This window comes from Pelobates fuscus, chromosome 4 (genome assembly GCF_036172605.1).
Source record: "Pelobates fuscus isolate aPelFus1 chromosome 4, aPelFus1.pri, whole genome shotgun sequence".
Taxonomy (NCBI): Eukaryota; Metazoa; Chordata; class Amphibia; order Anura; family Pelobatidae; genus Pelobates; species Pelobates fuscus.
This window is the reverse complement of record NC_086320.1, coordinates 320,865,684-320,885,078: the sequence shown is the minus strand read 5'-3', so window position 1 is coordinate 320,885,078 and position 19,395 is coordinate 320,865,684. Positions and strand designations below refer to the sequence as shown.

At 41.6% G+C, this 19,395-nt stretch overlaps 2 protein-coding genes across 2 annotated transcripts in view; both read right to left on the bottom strand.

The window, feature by feature from the left end:
* Positions 1-2,866: 2,866 nt before the first annotated feature.
* Positions 2,867-5,815, bottom strand: LOC134608077 (cytochrome c, testis-specific). The gene is made up of 4 exons (XM_063450708.1): positions 5,747-5,815; positions 5,684-5,711; positions 4,628-4,802; positions 2,867-3,076 (listed from the first exon to the last, which is right to left on the bottom strand). The coding sequence occupies exons 3-4, from the start codon at positions 4,794-4,796 to the stop codon at positions 2,928-2,930; spliced, it is 318 nt and encodes a 105-aa protein (XP_063306778.1). The 5' UTR covers positions 4,797-4,802; positions 5,684-5,711; positions 5,747-5,815; the 3' UTR covers positions 2,867-2,927.
* Positions 5,816-13,218: 7,403 nt separating this feature from the next.
* SPMIP4 (sperm microtubule inner protein 4) overlaps positions 13,219-19,395 on the bottom strand; it is a 54,327-nt gene continuing 48,150 nt past the window's right edge. Inside the window, exon 10 of the mRNA XM_063450707.1 lies at positions 13,219-14,009. Within this exon, the coding sequence (XP_063306777.1) occupies positions 13,248-14,009 (762 nt within the window). The 3' untranslated portion in view covers positions 13,219-13,247. The remainder of the gene's footprint in view (positions 14,010-19,395) is intronic.

Below are 19,395 nucleotides of genomic sequence, written 5' to 3'. Positions count from 1 at the left end.
GCAGGTCTGTCAGCACCAAATCAAAAAAGGAGTATTTCATAAAGATCGAATATTTAATACTCAGATTGTGTTGAAATGTCACAGAATTTACAACCCATTCAAACATTTTACTGAAAATATTAGTGGTAATACCGCACTTACCATTATTACTTGTATTTTAATTTGAGGTTATAAAAGGAGGGTTACCTCAATGCCCGCACCTTTTTATATCTGAATGCCAACACAACCCTAGTGTTTTTTGGTAAAAGTTATACTGCAACAAAGTAGGAACTGAACATCAGGTGTGGGTTTAGGAGAGCAGGGGGATTATCAGAACTTCTAAATGATAGCATGAATTGTTTTCCTAAACTGTTTCATTTGGGAGAAAACCCACAATAAAGTATGAAGGACCCTTGGGCAGCTGCATGGCATCTCCAACAAATATCATTGTAAAAGAGATTGTTTGCATCAATTGCAGGGTTTTATACCACATTGTGATTAAATGTGCAGTTTTCTTGCTGGCGTGGGAGCAATGACACACCAGCTCACAGACCCTTCTGGATGCTGCAGTGTGCTCTCCCTGCCCGGGCCCATCCATTCCAGAAGCAGCACAGTAATAGAGTTATGCAGAGAACATAAAAGAGTCATGTTATTTGCATCTCTTTCTCGGTGTGGATTCCACTCCTGGCTGACCTTTATCTAAGGATATGGACACAGAGCAATGCAGTATGTCAAGATAAAATTATTTAGATCTATAGGGCCCTACATGTAGGCTTGTGGGGGGCGGGGCCGGGCCGCCGAGCTGGACGGTCGCAGGCAAGAGCAGCTCCTGCTCCAACTCAAGGAATAAATTGCTAAAACGAAGCCTTTTCTTACCCAAGACAGATAGCGAGGATGATTATAGCAAGGGGACTGTTGGATCCAGGGAGAGGCTGGCTCATCGAGCTTCAGTCCCCTGGCGGAGAGACTCTCGCGGCCCTGACTGAGGCCTTCTCCGGCGGTGAGTGGGGCGGACGGCCGCTGCCCCACTATCCTGCTTCACAGACCCCGACCAGAAACGCAAACCCGGACGGTCCCGGCTCTGTTCCCCCCCCTATGGACCGGGGGGGTGATCCCGGTCCTCACCCTGTGGCCTGGACCGAGACATCGCAAGCGAGGCCGGGGGGCCCGAGCACTGCACCCAAGATGGCGGACGCCATGTGCATGGGGGGCCAGGATGTGGCCTGCTCCCTCCCCGCGCTTCCAGACCACAATGCGGCTCCAGTCCTCCGACCCGACCACACAGAGAGGCGGAACAACCCTCACCTGCACCCGCGGCAAACCAAGCCAACGGCGAGCTATGCAGGCTGCCTAATGAAGCGGACAAAGACGGCGGCACTGGGGGGACGGAAAGCTGTGCAAAAACCGCTACCGCCAGCTACATCCAAGCCAGCCATCACGCAAGGTATTCCTGCGGGACGACAGACCTCACACTCCCCCCCCTATCCAGCCTGCACCAAGCCGACCCAAGAGGCTGCGAAACCAGGCGGACGACACCAAGCTCCCTTATAAGGCGAATACCGACCTCCAGAGGCACAACAGCAGCAAGCTCAGCGACCCACAGCAGCAGCCTAAAGGACCCCAGCGTACACCATGGAAGGACTTGACACCTGCTCTGATGGACGCTCGCCCTCTGCTACCCAGAAATAGCAGCAGGTATCGGATAGATATGGGACTCCCCCCTGTTAGTGAGATCTCGGCGGCTCATTTCCACCAGAGCAGCGCAGGCATCAAACAGGGTGCCAACTCTCTTGAAGCGGTATAACTTGCCCCAGCTTGAATGTTTTTCTAATCCTGAACCAAACCTAAGTTGAACCAGCGTTTCTAACTGTAGCAGGAAAGCTAGTATTAGCCTATAACGATTACCCTGAAAGTCGCACTAGACTAATAGTAAATGCTTGTCTAAATTTCTAACCTTATATGTGTATGCGCAACTAGAGATGAATGTTTAAAGCCTGTAATATAACGCATAGCTTAAAAATAGTGTGAAGCCTGAATAGCCTATAACTCCCTTACAATTAATTGAATGCATCATTGTAGGCTAGCAGTTAACCTGTACTGTCAGTAACACTATGTCTCTTCATGTTTCAACAAGTAAAGATCGCAGTCCTTCCTAAGTGTGAAACACAAACCAGCCTGTCAGCATTAACGTGTGTTATAATGATACCTACTAAACGTCACTCTTTTACTTTATTTCATGTTATTTTACTTCGTAACACTTAACTTAACCTGAAACGCTGTGTTTATTCATGTTTAAAAAAAAAAAAAAAAAAATATGGCAGTCTTTCTTAGGAGTGTAACACAAACCATCTTGTTAGCATTCACGTGTGTTATCCCTCAATACCTCCTTTTTCTATGCTGTACCCCATAACGCATATGCCATAATAAAAAAGATTTACAAAAAAAATAATACATGTAGGCTTGTAGCAAGAAATTTGCGACTCCTTCTCCTTCACCCCTGCCCCACACTTTTATAGACTTGCCTAGATGAACTTTGAATAAAATCAGTCTTACTTAGACTTTTGAAAATGACAAAAGTGAAACTATGAACCTAGAGCCATAGCAACAGGTTTAAGACATATTCCATTTGAAATATGGTAGAAGGGTTAAAAAAACCAAAAACAAAAAAAACCACAAAACATTCTACCAGTATAATTGTTTTATTAGTGGTATGTCTTTCTTTTTTGTTGTTTAGGATACAATCCTCGCAACTACACTGAGTATTTCCTTTTTTAACATGGCCTAATTAAAACAAATATTAGATTAGTTTGGTTTTAATCTCTGAATGATGAGATACAATTAAAGATTTATGGACGATACAAATAAAAATATATATTTTTTTTTATTAAAAAAAACATCTCATCAAAAGAGATCCCTTCCTGAAATAAATAAGGCAGCATGTATAGCTGTTAGGAGGAGGATGCTTGTTTCAGGTAGGCTATCAGATCCTCTCTTTCACTCTTCTTTTTGATGCCAGCAAAGATCATTTTTGTTCCAGGGATGTACTTCTTGGGATTTTCAAGATAAGTCATCAGAGTGTTCTCGTCCCAAGTGATCCCTAGATGAAAAAATAAATATGAATAAGATACTTTTACAGGGAGAGGGATTTTTAGACGGTAGTTCAGTGGACATACATGCTTAGTTTATGCACAGTCTCTCCCACAAAAATGATTTAAAAATGTGTAATTTACTAAAGTGAAAAATCCAAAGTGAATTTCAAACTTAAAAGGGAAACTGTAGGCACACAAAAACAAAACAAACAAAAAAATCTCTGAAGGTCGAAACGTTGCTGCTTTTTTTGTTCCATTAAAATCCGTCTGCGGCTTTAACACTTTGAGTGCCTGGAAATTTTTTGCCTTGACGTGTTGGGATTGCTGATCCTGTTCCAGAGCACCGGTGGCTGCTGGGATTGAGTGCGGTTTCTACAATCATCTTTGTAATATTGTAGGCACCCAGACCACTTAAGTTCATTGGCGTAGTCTGGGTGCTGTGTCCCTTTTGCACCTAGTGCTGCAATGTAAAACATTGCAGTTCCAGAGAATGTTTACATTGCAGCACCAAGTCTGCCCTCAGTTACCGTCTACCAGACAGCCACTGGGGGCTCTACCGGAATCGTAACAGACTTTTGGTCCGTTATCTGACTCTGGACATCCTCACGCTCTGCAGTCAGATTTTTCCCCATAGGAAAGCATTGATTCAATGCTTTCCTATGGGGAGGCGCGTGGCATTTGCAGCGCATGCACATTAGACCCCGCTTGTAGTGGGACTGAGGAGGGGGCAGGACTTCAACCCAGCGCCAAGGGACAGAGGCGCTAGGATAAGGTAAGTAAAGGGTTTTTAACCCTTTATTTATGTGGGAGGCAGAGTGATCGGTAGTGCCTGGAAAACAGCTTTGTATTCCTGGCACTACAGTATCCCTTTAAGGTTAAGTATGAATTAGCAGAACTGAAAGCACAGCTGACTCTTAAAGATTGTTTCCAGTTTGGTTACTGTGACCTTAAATTTCAAATTAACTTTACTAGATAACAGACTTTAAATTCTCAATATTCCCTTTAGTGTATAACCTTGTAAGACTGGCATCTAAGTGGAGGAGGTTACGAGCTATAGTTATTGCTCATGTGATAGGAAAATAAAGCATTTTGTTGCCCGCCGTTCTCCAAGTGGTGTAACAAATACAAAATTGTATGTATGTAATGCAATAGCTTCCATGAATGGTATATGGGGATTTTTTTCACTAAACTCAGGGGTGCCCAAAAGGTAGATCCCCAGATGCTGTAGAACTAAAACTCCCATAATGCTTTGCATGCCCATGGAATAAAGCATTTTGGAAGCTGTAGCTTTAAAACATCTGGAGATCCCCCTCTTGGGCACTCCTGCTCTAAAATGGTAGAGGAAGTGAATACTAAATGCAAACAACTGCTTGAAACAGCCTATTTAAGGGTAAGGCTAAAGTCACAGTTTTGCTATTCAATTTCACTACCATTTAGAGTATAGTGAATAAATCCTTTTGTGCATTTATTAGAAAATAATATTTTCAGGAGGCCTCCACAAAACTGTTACGATTCCTACTTGAGAAGTATCAGTTTTTTTATAACTGTTTTCCACCTACCCTTTTGCTTGTTGGCATCAGTGTAAGAGAAGCCTTCTGCCTGGCCGGTTTGGCGTCCTATGAGACCATGGAGATTAGGGCCTACCTTGTGCTTGCCATTCTTTTCAATAGTGTGGCATTGGGCACATTTCTGAACAAAGACTTTCTTGCCTTTTTCAACGTCTCCCATTGTTATCTGAAAAGAAGAAATGGTTACAATGTGTACTTTGCATTTAAAAAACAGAAAATGAGAACATAATGTCAGGACATTTATTTTGCCATCACAACTGATAAGATTAGGTAACCAGTTCTAAAATTGTAAAAGTCCAAAAGGGATTGTTTTTCTCCCCTAGATAACATTGGTGTTTAACCAAACATGCATAGATAATAAAACAAAATCCACATACCAACATTTTTTTTTAACAATATTATTGGTATGTAACTATATACTAATATTTAAAAAAAAAAAAAATACATAAAGGGAATAAAAACAAACAAAAAAACATTGTTGCAATTTGTTAAAAATACACGAGAAGATTTGATTTTTTTTAAGTAACCAAGAATCTTGTTTGCCTTCCTCCCTTTAAGCATTTCCTTAGCACAATAGGCCTAGTGACCCATTTGACCTTCTCCAGAGAAGAGAAGAAAAAAACAAAAAAAAAAAAAAACACAAAAAAAAAACAAAACACAAACAAGCCCATTTTGAACTGTATAAACCTCCCACCAAAAAAATAAAATAAAAAGGTAGACGCACAAAACTAAAAAATATATACAAATATTATAGCCACAAGTGTAATCATTCAACAGCCCTTAAGAGGGCAGGATGATCAATGAAGCAGAAAATCGCGTTAAGACTGCAATTATTTATTTTGATGACATAATAAAATACACATTAAGGTTTTCCTGGATTAAACAATTAATTAAATAAGATGCTCACACACAGAGTCCATAAAAAATAAATAATTAAAAAGCCCATTCACCGGCGGCACATGGTGTGCAGATTAATTTAAACTTCCCCTCTCCTCTCCTCTCTCCCCCTCCCTGCACTTACTATCCATAGAGAGAGTGTATGCTTACCGTGCGGCCTGTCCTCCTCCGCTGTGTGAGGTTGCGATGTGCTGCTCTGGGCTCCTGGTGACTCTGCTCTGGGCTCCTGGTGACTCTGCTCCCAAGGACACGCTGTACAGCTGCTTTGTAACCGGTGTCCTGCAGCCAACCTTTACATCCTGACCGTGACGTCAGTAAGGCATGCCGCGTTCTGTCCAATCGCAGCCGAGCTCTGCCCAGGTGGGGGCATAGACATTCTATGTCTATGGGAGGGGGTATGCTGTAGCCTCGCACACCAAGTTAGTTTGTGTTTGTTGGCTCCTCCCACTTTCTTGGAACCTTATGTCGATGTCTGGCACGTAGCCCACGTCACGTGATCATACACGTCAGAAGGTTTTTTTTTTTTTAAATACAAAAAAAAAAAATGAATAAGATAAAAATTTAAGGGATCCACTTACCTAAGACTTTTATTGTATTAAAATCCAAATTGCAACATGTAGGCTAAATATAGTCAAGGTGTGACTTTTGCTGCATTATAATATGTTTTCTCAATCAGATATGTAAAAGGTTACGCCAAGACCCACAAGCACAGACATAGCAACTTCCAAAAATGCATTTCAGGGAGGTGGTTTCACCAGCTACAGCGCAACCCACCTCCCACCGCGTGCGCCTTCTGCCGTGCCCCCCCAGCCACCAAACATATATGAACACCTTGACACAACGATACACACATCACATACACACACACATGCGGACACACACTAACACATAGATAGCAACATTGAAACACACACTGGAACATACACTCAGATACACACAAACACATAGATATCAATGGAAACAGAAAAGTGGCTCTAAAATCCAATAAAACGCAAGATGTAAAAGATACTTGTGCGTCTAAAAACACCAAAGTGTTATGTCACAAAAAACACTTAGGTCAACAAATGAACACTTATGTTTTTAATACTTATCTAGCTGACTGTATTGGTAGCCGGCTCTGTGTCCTATTGAGGAACCATTGGCCGATTGGCCTCTTTTTTCACTTTGATTGTTGGGGATGAGTGAGTCTCTCTAGTGGAGTGATCATTTTTGGACCCCCCTTGGATAAGGTTTTCCCTCCTTATTTTCCTCTATTGATATCTTCCTGTCCTTTCGATTTACTTACTATATTTACTGCTACCAGTTGGGCTATAACCTTATTGCTTTATACCATCGTTTGGCAAGCATTATTCTTACCTGTAGGGAATACCTATTATACGACTCGCTTGCTCCCAGTACATTAGGGCATAGTATGCCGCTTCTCTGGCACGAATTGACCATTCATAGGCTATATTCCCTGGCAGTGGCTCTGTGTTGATTTTTCTACTAGCTGATACTTTGTTCCTATTCTCACTTATGTGAGATGACTAACACTGCTGATTAGATACATTTATAGAACTGTTGCTTCTTTGTCAGGAGATTATGCCCTAGTAGCTACTTTTAGCCAGATATTTACTTTGTTTTTATTTCCTTAGTTGTTGTCACGATTCGGGAACCTAACACGCTAACAGGTCACAGAGAGGAAGGGTGCAATACCGGTCCTTAGAATGGCCGGGTTAAGCACACTAAGAATAGTCAGGAGACAAGCCAAGTAAAGGGAGCCAGAAAACAGGAGAGCGAGAAACAAGCCGAGGTCAAAGGAATGGAGAATACAGGAAAATCGGAATAACAAGCCAAATAATCGGTAACCAGAGAGAAACACGAGCAAACTGCAATACAGGTATCACAAGACCACAACAGGGCACTGAGAGACAGAAAAGGTAAGTATATAAATCCTGTGCTTAATTCTGATTGGATAACTTCCAATCAGAATTCACAATCACACGTGGGAGATATTTGCACCTCCCACTGTGATTATGGTACTGCGTCTTTAATGCCGGGTCACATGACTGACCCCGGCGTTCGCATAAGTGCGCGGGCTCCCAGCGTGCAGCGTTATACATGCTGCCGCTGGAAGGCGAGGAGGAGGACGGGACTCGCCGACAGTTGTTAGGGTTAGTGTGTGTTTTTGATTCTAATTTGGTCTATAAATAAAGTTTATTATTTTTTCGTAAGCTCCTACACTGATTATCTACCAGGGGGTAGCTGTTTTGAGGAGATCTAGCCCTTCGTTGAGGGGTGATTTCTCCTCATTATTCTGTGTTTTCTATATGTCCTAGGGTTATGCCCTTTACTACCCCTGTAACCCTTTCTTTACTCCCTGTCAGAGTGCTTCTCTGACTGGAGGTATTGTGTATGCTAGTTTTTATTTATGATTCTCTTTAAAACACCAATATTGCTTGAATAGTTAAAAATAAGTGGAATTTGTTTCAATAGTGTTATATTATTTCCTCTTTTATAATTTAATAATTGGGATATATTTGATTCATTAACACTTTCAATACTTCTTTGGAGTATATCTTCTTTATATCCTTTCTGTAAAAATAGTTTTTTTTAAGAAGGATGACTGATTATTAAAATCGATCTGGTCTGTACAATTCCTTTTTAAATGTAAAAACTGGCCCTTAGGAATGTTTCGTAGCCATGGATCATAGTGGCAAGTGGTGGTTTCAACAAAACTATTAACATTGACTTGTTTAAAAAATGTACGAGTTTTAAGACGGTTATCTGAGATAAAAATGTTAAGATCTAAAAAAAAACGATATTATTAGGGCTAATGTTTGTAGTTAATTTAATGCCCCAATTATTATGGTTGAGATAATTAAAGTATAAATTAAATTCTTCCTCAGATCCCTTCCAAACCATAGAAATATAATTGATATATCGTTTATATAGCACTAAGTTTGCCCCACAGTCATGTCCCTGGTATATAAATGTTCTTTCCCAGTATGACATGAAAAGGTTAGAATAGCTGGGGGGAAACTTGGTCCCCATAGCATTCCCTCGGGTTTGAAGATAAAACTCATTTTCAAAACAGAAATAATTGTTAATTAAAATACCTTTAATAATAAAATCAATTTGTACATCTAAAAATTCTTTAGTTTGTTTTAAATAAAATTCCACTGCTTCAATCCCTAAACAAACTATCCAAATTCCCTTGCTCTTACTTCCTTCAATCATGGTACTTTTGAGTATTGTTCGCTTGAATTTTATGGATGCAACAGGGCTGGTGTGTACACGCCCCCCTAAATAAGGAGGACGTTTAAACTGAGCTCACAGCCCCTTAGTGATGATGCCCGCCGGAATTACATACGTCAGACGTAACCGGAAGTGATTCCACAACACGTGATTAGCCGCAATGTGCGGCGATCTTGAGAAGTTCTTTCCGGACGTCTGTAGATAAAAGCTACTTCTTCCCCCATATTGAATGTGGCAAATAGAAGTCGGAACTTCCTTACATGGACACAAGGGTTGGGACTGTTTTTACTTTCACATGTGTGATTATTTTGTATTATTTTTATGTGATATATAAGTTTGCTAAGCTTACCTGTCACCATATGCACCTGAGGAAGACCAATTGTAAAGGTTGAAACACGTTGTGCTTGTTTTTTTTTTTTCCATGAAGAGTTATTACCTACTTTATACCTGGTTCCTGTATTGCTACTTTCTGGTGGACCTGTACCTTATTTCTGCATCCACATTGGATTAATGAAAAAGCCATCATAGTTTAGAGCCGACTCACATGGCTCTTTATATTGTGAGTGTTCCAAGTTATTTCTCACTTTTAATGTTGTATACACATACTGCCCTACTCTGTTTTTTTATGCTTATAACTTCCAGATTTAAAACCAGAGACGACTACATAACATTGTGTGTGCAAACTAACTTTTTCTTTGTGTACATAGATATCAACATTGAAATACACACTCAGATACACATATTGACACACAGATGCACACACTTGCACATACACTCAGATACATACACTTAAACTCAGATACACACACTGGCATACAGATACACAAACGGAAACACATATACAGACACTGGAAAATACACTTAGATACACACTGGCACATAAATTTAGATACACACATTGACACATACACACACAGGCACTGACACTCAGATACACACTCAGTTACACACTGACACACAGATACATACACTCAGATACACACTGACATACATACTGACACTCAGATACACACTCTGGGACACACACACTCAGATATACCCACTGCCATACAGATACACACACTCAGATATACATAATCTGACACACACACATAATTTTTATATATATATATATATATATATATATATATATATATATATATATATATATATTATACTAGTTAAGATATTTTAGTTGTTGTTCTCTAAATTAGGTTCATGTAGCTAGATAATAATGGAAGTTTTAAATAAATTAATACAAGCATCATGCAATGTGTAGGTCTATAATTGGGGGTCTATCTTTTCCCTGTCATAATGTTAACATCATGTTCATGAAACTAAATAGTGTGATTGTGCATATGACGTATTACAAATATAAAATGTTAGTCACTTTTTTCATGTTATCACTCTACATCATCTTACATTCTGCATTATGTTGTGTTATGGTTTTTTTTTTTTTTTGCAGTGAGTAAATAAGATTGGGTGACTGCCATGACAAGTTCATTTTACGTGATAGCATTTTATATACTAATCATATTTATTTTATAATAAAGGATATGTTTTGTTTTAGTAGATGTTAATTAAATATCATCACATCTTCAGCACCAGCAGTCACAATGGGAAGCTTGTGTAACACACTACTAAGAACATATTTCACTTATGTATGCTTTCATTTTCTGTGAATACACTGACTGGGGATTCCTAGGCCTAGGTTCACTTGTAGAATGTTAATGGTTTGTAGTACAGGGGTCATTGTCTCTGTATTGCTGTATTGCTCAGAATGTCATTGAGCTGGCAGGCTGCACGGATGTAGTAAAGCAGTCAGCTGATCTCTCATTCCATTCTCTCTGATGCAATCAGGTTTCCACGTTATAATTGCTTACACATGCAGTTTACCTGCTGGGAGGACACATTGTTCTATAACACAGCAAATGGTGTAATGAAGATAGAGGACAATCAAAGGTGAAATACTCAAGCCATTTTATATCAGTACATTTTACATAGATTTTATATATGTGAACATAAATGCAGTATATATATTTTATATATATATATGTCAACTCGTAAGCTACTAGCTAAGTCTAAATTTACCCACCAAGATTTTTTTGTGCCCAGTACATTGCGCTAGCTTGGCATCCCCTACACCTGTCATTCTGTCTTTCTTTTTACTCTCTCACATCACCCCATGCTCACTAGCAGTTCTCTATTTCCCTAAAGTCACTCCTATCCCCTTCTTACTCGCCTAGTTATTACTAGCACTCTTATTAAAAGGGATAGTAGTGGAAGCATTAAAGCAGGAGTGTCCAACCCGCGGCCCAGGAACACTAGGAGTGTAGCCCGGTTGCTCTCTTTGTTGCTGGGTGGCGAGAGAGCACTTTACATTCTGTGCTTCTCCTGGACAGCTCCCTCGTGTGCCCTGCAGTGAGCCGGCCGCTGGGATATAACGGCATCGGCATCACTACTGGGCACGCAAGGGACCTATGCAGGAAGAGCACAGATATTCCATCCCAACAGCAACCGCTAGCCACAAGGGGCAGGGGATCAATTCCTGCCCTCCCAGAGAAATTTAGGGAGGCTGGGTGGACCTCTTAAGTACTGAGTGTATAAATTCAATTTTTGTTTGTAATTTTGTTTTGTCTGTGACTGTGTGTGTGTGTGTGTGTGGGTGGGGGGGGGAGGGTCTGTGTGTAAGTCAGTGATTATGTGTTTGGGTCTGTGATTGTGTGTATGTATATATGCAATTATGTGTTTGTAAGTATGTGATTGTGTGTATAGGTGTATTTGGGTCTGATTGTATGGGTATGTATGTGATTGTGTGTACAGGTCTGTGATTGTATGTGTGTGTGTGGGTCTGTGATTGTGTGTGTATGTGTGTATAGGCATGTGATTTTGTTGTGATTGTTATGCTTTGGTTTTTTTTCTGCTAAATGGACAGGACAACTGCACCGCATCAAAGGGACGATAGACGGGGCCATGTACTGTTAAATCTTGGGTGAGAACCTCCTTCCCTCCGCCAGGGCATTGAAAATGGGTCGTGGATGAATAATCCAGCATGGCAATGACCCAAAACACACAGACAAGGCAACAAAGAAGCTCAAGAAGAAGCACATTAAGGTCCTGGAGTGGCCTAGCCAGTCTCCAGACCTTAATCCCATAGAAAATCTGTGGAGGGAGCTGAAGGTTCGAGTTGCCAAAACATCAGCCTCGAAACCTTAATGACTTGGAGAGGATCTGCAAAGAGGAGTGGGACAAATCCCTCCTGAGACGTGTGCAAACCTGGTGGCCAACTACAAGAAATGTCTGACCTCTGTGATTGCCAACAAGGGTTTTGCCACAAAGTACTAAGTCGGAGGGGCCAAATACTTATTTCACTCACTGACATGCAAATCAATTAACTTTTTGAAATGCGTTTTTCTGGATTTTTCTTTTTGTTATTCATTCTCTCACTGTTAAAATACACCTACCATTAAAATTATAGACTGATCATTTTTTTGTCTTTGGGCAAATGTTCAAAATCAGCAGGGGTTTAAATACTTTTTTTCCTCACTGTAAATAATTGCAGTTTTTGAGTAAAAAAAAGATTCTATCCTTATGAAAGACACATTTTTTCAGGGCGGAGTAACAATGTGATTGGCCAAACTAATTTTTTTCCACTGTGCACAAGTCTAGTGACTTAATTGCTCCATTTGCTAAGAAACACATTGGCCTTAAAGGGACACTATAGTCACCAGAAAAACTACAGCTTATTGTATTTGTTCTGGTGAGTATAATCAGTCCCTTCAGACTTTTTGCAGAGAAAAGGTAGTGTTTACATTACAGCCTAGAGATACCTCCACTGACCACTCCTCATATGGCTGCAATTGTAGTGTGTCCATTAATGAATACAACAACAACAACAACAAAAACTTTAAAAAAACTAATATTATTTTCTAAAGCCTGCTTCTTCTAGAGAAGAAGCAGGACATTCAGTGTCCCCACCCTCTGCATTGAGACACTGAACTTTCCTCATGGAAATGCATTGATTCAAAGCATCTCTATGAGGAGATGCTGATTTGCAAGGGCTGTGTTTGGTTTATGCTGGCTCTGTCCCTGATCTGTCTCCTTGACAGTCTCAGCCAATCCAATGCTTTCCTGGATTGGCTGACAGTCTCAGCCAATCCAAGGCTAGATGGTGTTTTTAGCACAATAGGGTCAGCAATACATGTTTGTGTTCCTGACCCTATAGTGTTCCTTTAAGAAAGTCTTTCCAGCAATTGTAGCGTGTCCATTACAACCCAAACAAATAAAACTAATATCATTTTCTAAAGCCTGTTTCTTCTAGAGATATGAGAGTCAGTGTTTTGTTAAATGTCTAAAGTCTATAATAGGCTTTATTTGTAGCCATTATTATTTTTAAAACATCACGAAAAATGTGAACACAAAAAGAGTGAATGAAGAACAAGGTTGGACAATGTTGCTAGCATGTATTTTATATGTCTGTTTTTACACATCAGCAGTGTTAATTATGGAAATAAAAAGAATTGAAACCATAGAAAGTATGCTTTTTCCCAGAGTAGTGATTTTTTCTTAGATCCTTTGTTTTCTCTGGAAAATTCTGATGAAACTTCTTGCACACTTCTGACTTAATGTACGAGTCTTGAAGTTCCAGAGAGGCTGTTCGAGGCCTTTTTATTTCTTTGCCAGAAATTACTCTGGTGGGTGGCATTCTTGCAATATGTTTGTTTTCTTCAGCTTTCAAGATTTTAGTTACCTGCGCGTCACACTCAGGTTTGTTCTTTATCAGTGGTTTAGGAAGACTAAATGGCTTATTCGAAATCATAAAGTTAGCTAGTTTACTTGGTTGTATATCTTCATAACATAATGATTTTGGAGGCTTCTGGTTTTCTTCAACTGTTGTAGACTTTGGAGTAAGCTGCCTTCTGTACAAAGCATCGAATAGTTCTGTATCAGTTATTTTACGAAAATCTGGTGGAACCTTTAAGGGCGTATAGCATACGGCTTCCTGCTCTGTAGGGTATTTACGCGAGTCACAATAGAATGCCAAAGAATCATTGCCAAACTCAGGAAGCCTTGTAGAATGAGTGGGCTGATAGGTATCACTTTCAACACAATGAGCTTCACTGCTTTGTGAAGGCTGAAGTTCTGAATATGCTTTCTGTAGCTCCTCTCTCATTCCAGGTTTCTGACGTCCATCTTGTAAATAATCATTTTGACCCTCCTGTGGTCTTCCTTGTAAAATGGCAGATGTAAATGTCTGTTTCTGTAAAAAGCAAAGTTAAAGAATTGAATTTCAAACCTGAAATGGCACTTTGATGCTAATATGAGAATTAGATGATAATAAATATTCTGAGGTTTAAATTATGACTGATTTGTACTGAACCGTACTAAATATGTTTTCTTACAGGTTTATTTATTAAAGCGAGACTTCAAAGTGAAGTCAAAGTGAATTTCAAATTTAAAGGGACACTATAGTCACTAAAACAACTTTAGCTTATGGAAGCAGTTTTGGTGTATAGATCATTTCCCTGCAGTGTCACTGCTTAATCCTCTGCCATTTAGGAGTAAAATAATTTTGTTTATGCACCCTAGTCACACCTCCCTGCATGTGACTTGCACAGCCTTCCTAAACCCTTCCTGTAAAGAGTCAGCTAATGTTTATACTTTCTTCATTGCAAATTCAATTTAATTTAAAATGTATTATCCCATGCACTGTTGATAGCTTGCTAGACGCCACAGAAGTCTCCTGTGTATGATTAAAGATCCCTTTAGAGAGCAGGAAATAAGAACTTTTAAAGTAAGTTACATCTAATCGAAAGTGAAACCATTTTTTTCATGCATGGTGCCAGAGGAGCTGTGACTAGGGCTGCATGGACAGAAACAAAAGGGATTTAACTCCTGATTTGCAGAGATTTGAGCAGGGAGATTTCAGGATCAGGATCTATATACTAAAACTGCTTCCTTAAGCTAAAGTTGTTTTGGTGACTATAGTGTCCCTTTAAGGCCAAAGTAGCTGAACTGGAAGGATCTCTGACTTAAAAGTGTATCCAGTTCGGCTATTTTTACTAGGATTTTAGTATCATGCTAACTTATCCACTATATTTAACAGATATGTGATTGTGTGTATAATAAAGTTACATGCAGAAATCCACACTGCTATATTTAGTGTCTACGTCTTCATTCCCTATCAATTGTTGTTATAAACTTTGCCTTTTTCGGTCACTGAACATAGTAAATTGAGGAAGAGAAATTGAAACAATGTTTCTGCTTTATGTGCCCTGCCTGTGCCAAGATCAAACTGGATTGTGCTGTTAATTGCTAAATGTTTAATATACTGTATATAATTTTCATTATATAAATTCTCATATTATCATATATTCATTATTTTGGGTGTTGACATTGGCATCATATTCATTAATTTGGGTAAATGGATGCTGCTGGGGCCAATTCATGCAACACACATAACATTTACAGACTTTCAGCTGTTTGCAATGAATAAATAAAACAAAAGCAATTTAAATAGTTCAACACAAGACTGCTTCAAGTGGTTTCCCCAAATTCAATGGAAAATGCTACTTATAATGACTTCTCCAGTCTCAAAATTATTCAACTTCTTCATGGCAAGCATCTTTAGTACTTAGTAGAGCACCCTTTTGCTGTTCTGACCTTCTGCAAACGAGAAGCATAGTTAGACACCAGTTTTTGGCAGCATTTCTTAGAAATCTTTGCTCATTGCTCAAGAACATTGGCCTGAAGTTCAGTAATATTTTATGCGGTTCAAGTCAGGTGACTGTAGAATTTTCCTTGACTTCTTCCGCAACCAAGTCTTGGTGGAATTTGAGGTAAGCTTGGGATCAGGGTCTGTCAGGGCCGGCGCCACCGTTAGGCGAACTAGGCATTCGCCTAGAGTGCCGGCCTGCTGGGGGTGCCCACCGCAATGTTTCCTGGTGGGCTCCCCCTGTCTGGGGCCACAGCGCTGGGCGAGCGGCTCTTGAGCTGCCCTAGCGCGGGCCGATCCTCAAGGTGCTCGAAGGTGGGGGCGCCGAGAGCAGCCCTATCACAGGGGGCCAGGAGGTGGCCATCTGGCCACCTCAGGGCGCCCTCGATGCGGTGCTACAATAAAGCAGTGCAGGCACCTGCTTACCTTGATGGCAGGTGCCTGCTCTGCCACTAAATCACGGTGACCGGAGGAGAGGGGATGGAGCAGGCAGGCAGGCGGCAGCCTCTCACTCCTCCTTCGCGCACCCTCTGTGATGCCGAGAACCGGAATATGACGTCATTCCGGCCCCTGGCTTACTAAACAGCAGGCGGGAGGAGTGAGGAGCTGCCCCACACTGGACCCCAGGTAGGTGAATCTGTATCTGTCACTGAGTGTATGTATGTCAGTGAGTGTCTCTGTGTGTGTGTCTTTCAGTGAGTGAGTGTATGTATGTATGTCAGTAAGTGGTGTGTGTGTGCCTGTCAGTAAGTGAGTGTATGTATGTATGTCAGTGAGTGTCCGTGTGTGTGTGTGTCTGTCTACCTGTGTGTGTGTGTCTGTCTGTCAGTCAGTGAGTGGTGTCTGTGTTTGCCTGTCAGTGAGTGAGTGTCTGATAGTGAGTGAGTGTCTGTCAGTGAGTGTGAATGTCTGTCAGTGAGTGTGAATGTCTGTCAGTGAGTGAGCGTGTATGTATGTCAGTGAGTGTCTGTCAGTGAATGTCTGTCTGTGAGTGTCTGTGTGAGTGAGTGTGTGTGTCTGTCAGTGTATGTCAGTGAGTGTGTGTGTCACTGAGTGTCTGAGTGTGTGTGTGTCTGTCTGTCAGTGAGTGTGAGTGTCTGTGTTCATGTCTCTCAGTGAGTGTATGCCAGTGAGCGTATGTCAGTGAGTGAGTGTGTGTCTGTCAGTGAGTGTACGTGTGTGTCTGTCAGTGAGTGACATGAGGGGGTGGCAAAACAGATCTTTGCCTAGGGTGGCAGAAATCCTTGCACCGGCCCTGGGGCCAGTGCAAGGATTTTTGGGTACGATTGTGTGTCTTACACCTCCCTTTTGTATTTCTTACAACCCCCTTTGTGTCTTTTACTCTTCCCAGCTCTTTTGGGTGTTTCTTTTTCACCCCCAATCCGTCTGTCTCCCCTCTGTGTCTCTTTTTCCTCTTATCTAGCCCCTCTGTGTCTCTTTCACCCCCTGCCCAGTTGTTTTTCCATCCCCAGACCCTTCTGTGTATTTCTTACATCCCCAGCCCCATCTGTGTGTCTTTCTACCCACTCAGGCCCCCTGCCCTCCATGTCCATTACTGTAGCTCTACCCTTCCTGTCCCTTAGTGGTCCCCTCCCCTCTCTTTCCTGTCCCTTAGTGTTCATTTCCTCTCCCCTCCCTTCCCTCTCTTTTAGTGGTCTCCCTCACTCCTTAGTGTTCATTTTCCCTCCCCTGTCCTTGGTGTTTCTCCCCCCAACTCCCTTAGTGGTCCTCTCCCCTCCCTTCCCTGACTCTTAGGGCCCCTCCCTCAGCCCCCTTAGTGTTCCTTTTGGTGGTCCCCACCCTTAGTGTCCCTTTTAGTGGTCCCCCCTTAGTGTCCCCACTCTCCCTTAGTGTTCCTCTCCCCCCCTTAGTGTTCCGCTCCCCACCCTCCCTTGCATGCCTCATTACCTTTCTTGTAGCGTGGTCGAGTGGAGTGGAGCGGACCGCAGTACAGGAGCTTCTGATTCCTGTACCTTGATGGACTGACAGGAAGTGCTTTCCCAGTGAGCACATCCTGTCAGTACGGCCGGGTACAGGAAACGGAAGCTCCTGTACCATGGTCCGTTGCGCCTGGCCACGCTACACTAAGTGACTGGCAGGAGGTAGTGCTGTGCGCTTCCTTCATGCCGGTCACTGTAATCTAGCCCCCCCCCCACGCCGCTGCGTACATGGCAATGCTGTATGTTGTGTGTGATTTTAAGTTTGGGGGTTGAGGGTGTTTGTTAGCGGGTTACCCGGTGTGTGGCACTGTGGGTGTCTGAGGATGCTTGTGTAAGAGTCATGCTCTCAAAAATGTCTAAAGCACTAAAAGTAGGGCAATCACTATGGAAACCAGTAGAACCAGCAGTTACATTCCATTGGTGACTCCTCTACTTTTACTTCTTTGCACAACCTTTCAGAACACATTACGTTTGATGCATAACCTCCCATGTTTATGTTTTTTCATAATTAATATTTCCCTTGGCCAGGGGCTGATTGTGGTGGGGGTTGTCCACATAGGCGCTGGTGCCTCAGTGAAGCATCCTGAGAGAGCACTATTACTCTCAGGACTGTTATTTCAATGGCTTTTGCTCACACTAGTAACGAGAGGTAAGGGGAGGAAAATATAAATATTTACTACATTTCTGGGTACTCGCTGGTGCTCTCCAGCGGGCAGTATTCCCTTTTTTTTTCGGCAGTGCCCCTCCAAAACTGTACCTGGATTGAATGGAATTTAATATAATTTGTATAATATAAAAGGAAGTATTATGGGAAAAAAAGGGTAGGCAAGTTATAGCTGATTTACAATGTTTTATTCAGCTGTGTAAATAGCAGTGACACTTCCCCTTTAATCTTTTTTGAACCAGTAAGGAAACAAAATATCATTAAAATTGGTGTTTTATAAGTCTATGCTAGCAGGGAACGTTCTATTTATTTCCAGTCAGCAGCTGTCTAGAAATCTGCTATTGTTAAATGCAGGACATTCTAGGTCAGATTAAGCCTTTCAGGCCTTGACTGCCATGGTGACAGATTGTCCTTTGACCTTAAGCAGACTGAAGTCACTCCACAACAAAAACAGCAAATAGCTGAATACAATGCCAATGCAAATAATAATAATTATATTCCTATCAGGAATAGGTAACAGTGTGGACAATGGTATACAACTGTACGCCTTGAGGCTTTCGATAGTATTTAGTGGTTGGTTGGTTTGTTGTAACCTTATTTCATGTGAATAATGGTGGTTAAGTAGTTTTCATGCTGCTATTGGTCTGATCTGAGGTTCTGTCCTTAAACTGGTTCACTAATGCAATGACCTACATCTTCATGCTGGGACTACTGACTGACAATCAGCTTATACAGTGTGCCCTTTACGTGTTTTGTATATGTAATTTCAGCAGAATTTCTGACTTTATATTAAGAGGTCAGTTAGTAATAACTTATATACTGTGAAGTACAGAGGTTAGATTCATGAAAGTAGAATTAAAGGACCATTATAGGCACCCAGACCACTTCAGCTCAATGAAGTGGTCTGGGTGCCAGGTCCCCCTAGTTTTAACCCTGTAGCTGAAAACATAGCAGTTTCACAGAAACTGCTATATTTACATTGAGGGTTAATCCAGCCTCTAGTGGCTGTCTCACTGAGTAAATTGCACTTATTTGACATATTCATGGAGTCAGGGGCGGGCTGGGCCGGGGGGCAGGGAGGCAATTTCCCCCCAGGCCGCCCAAAATTCTTTTAGGACCGGCCGCGGCGGGCCGGCCCTTTAACCCCTTAAGGACCAAACTTCTGGAATAAAATGGAATCATGACGTGTCACACACGTCATGTGTCCTTAAGGGGTTAAATGCTGCAGCCGCCGAGCGCTCTGTAAAGAGCGCTCAGACGGCTGCAGCAGCTTTTCCCTCCCTCCCCTCCCCTGTAGGTGGCTGAGCTGCACTCCGGTCCGCGGTCC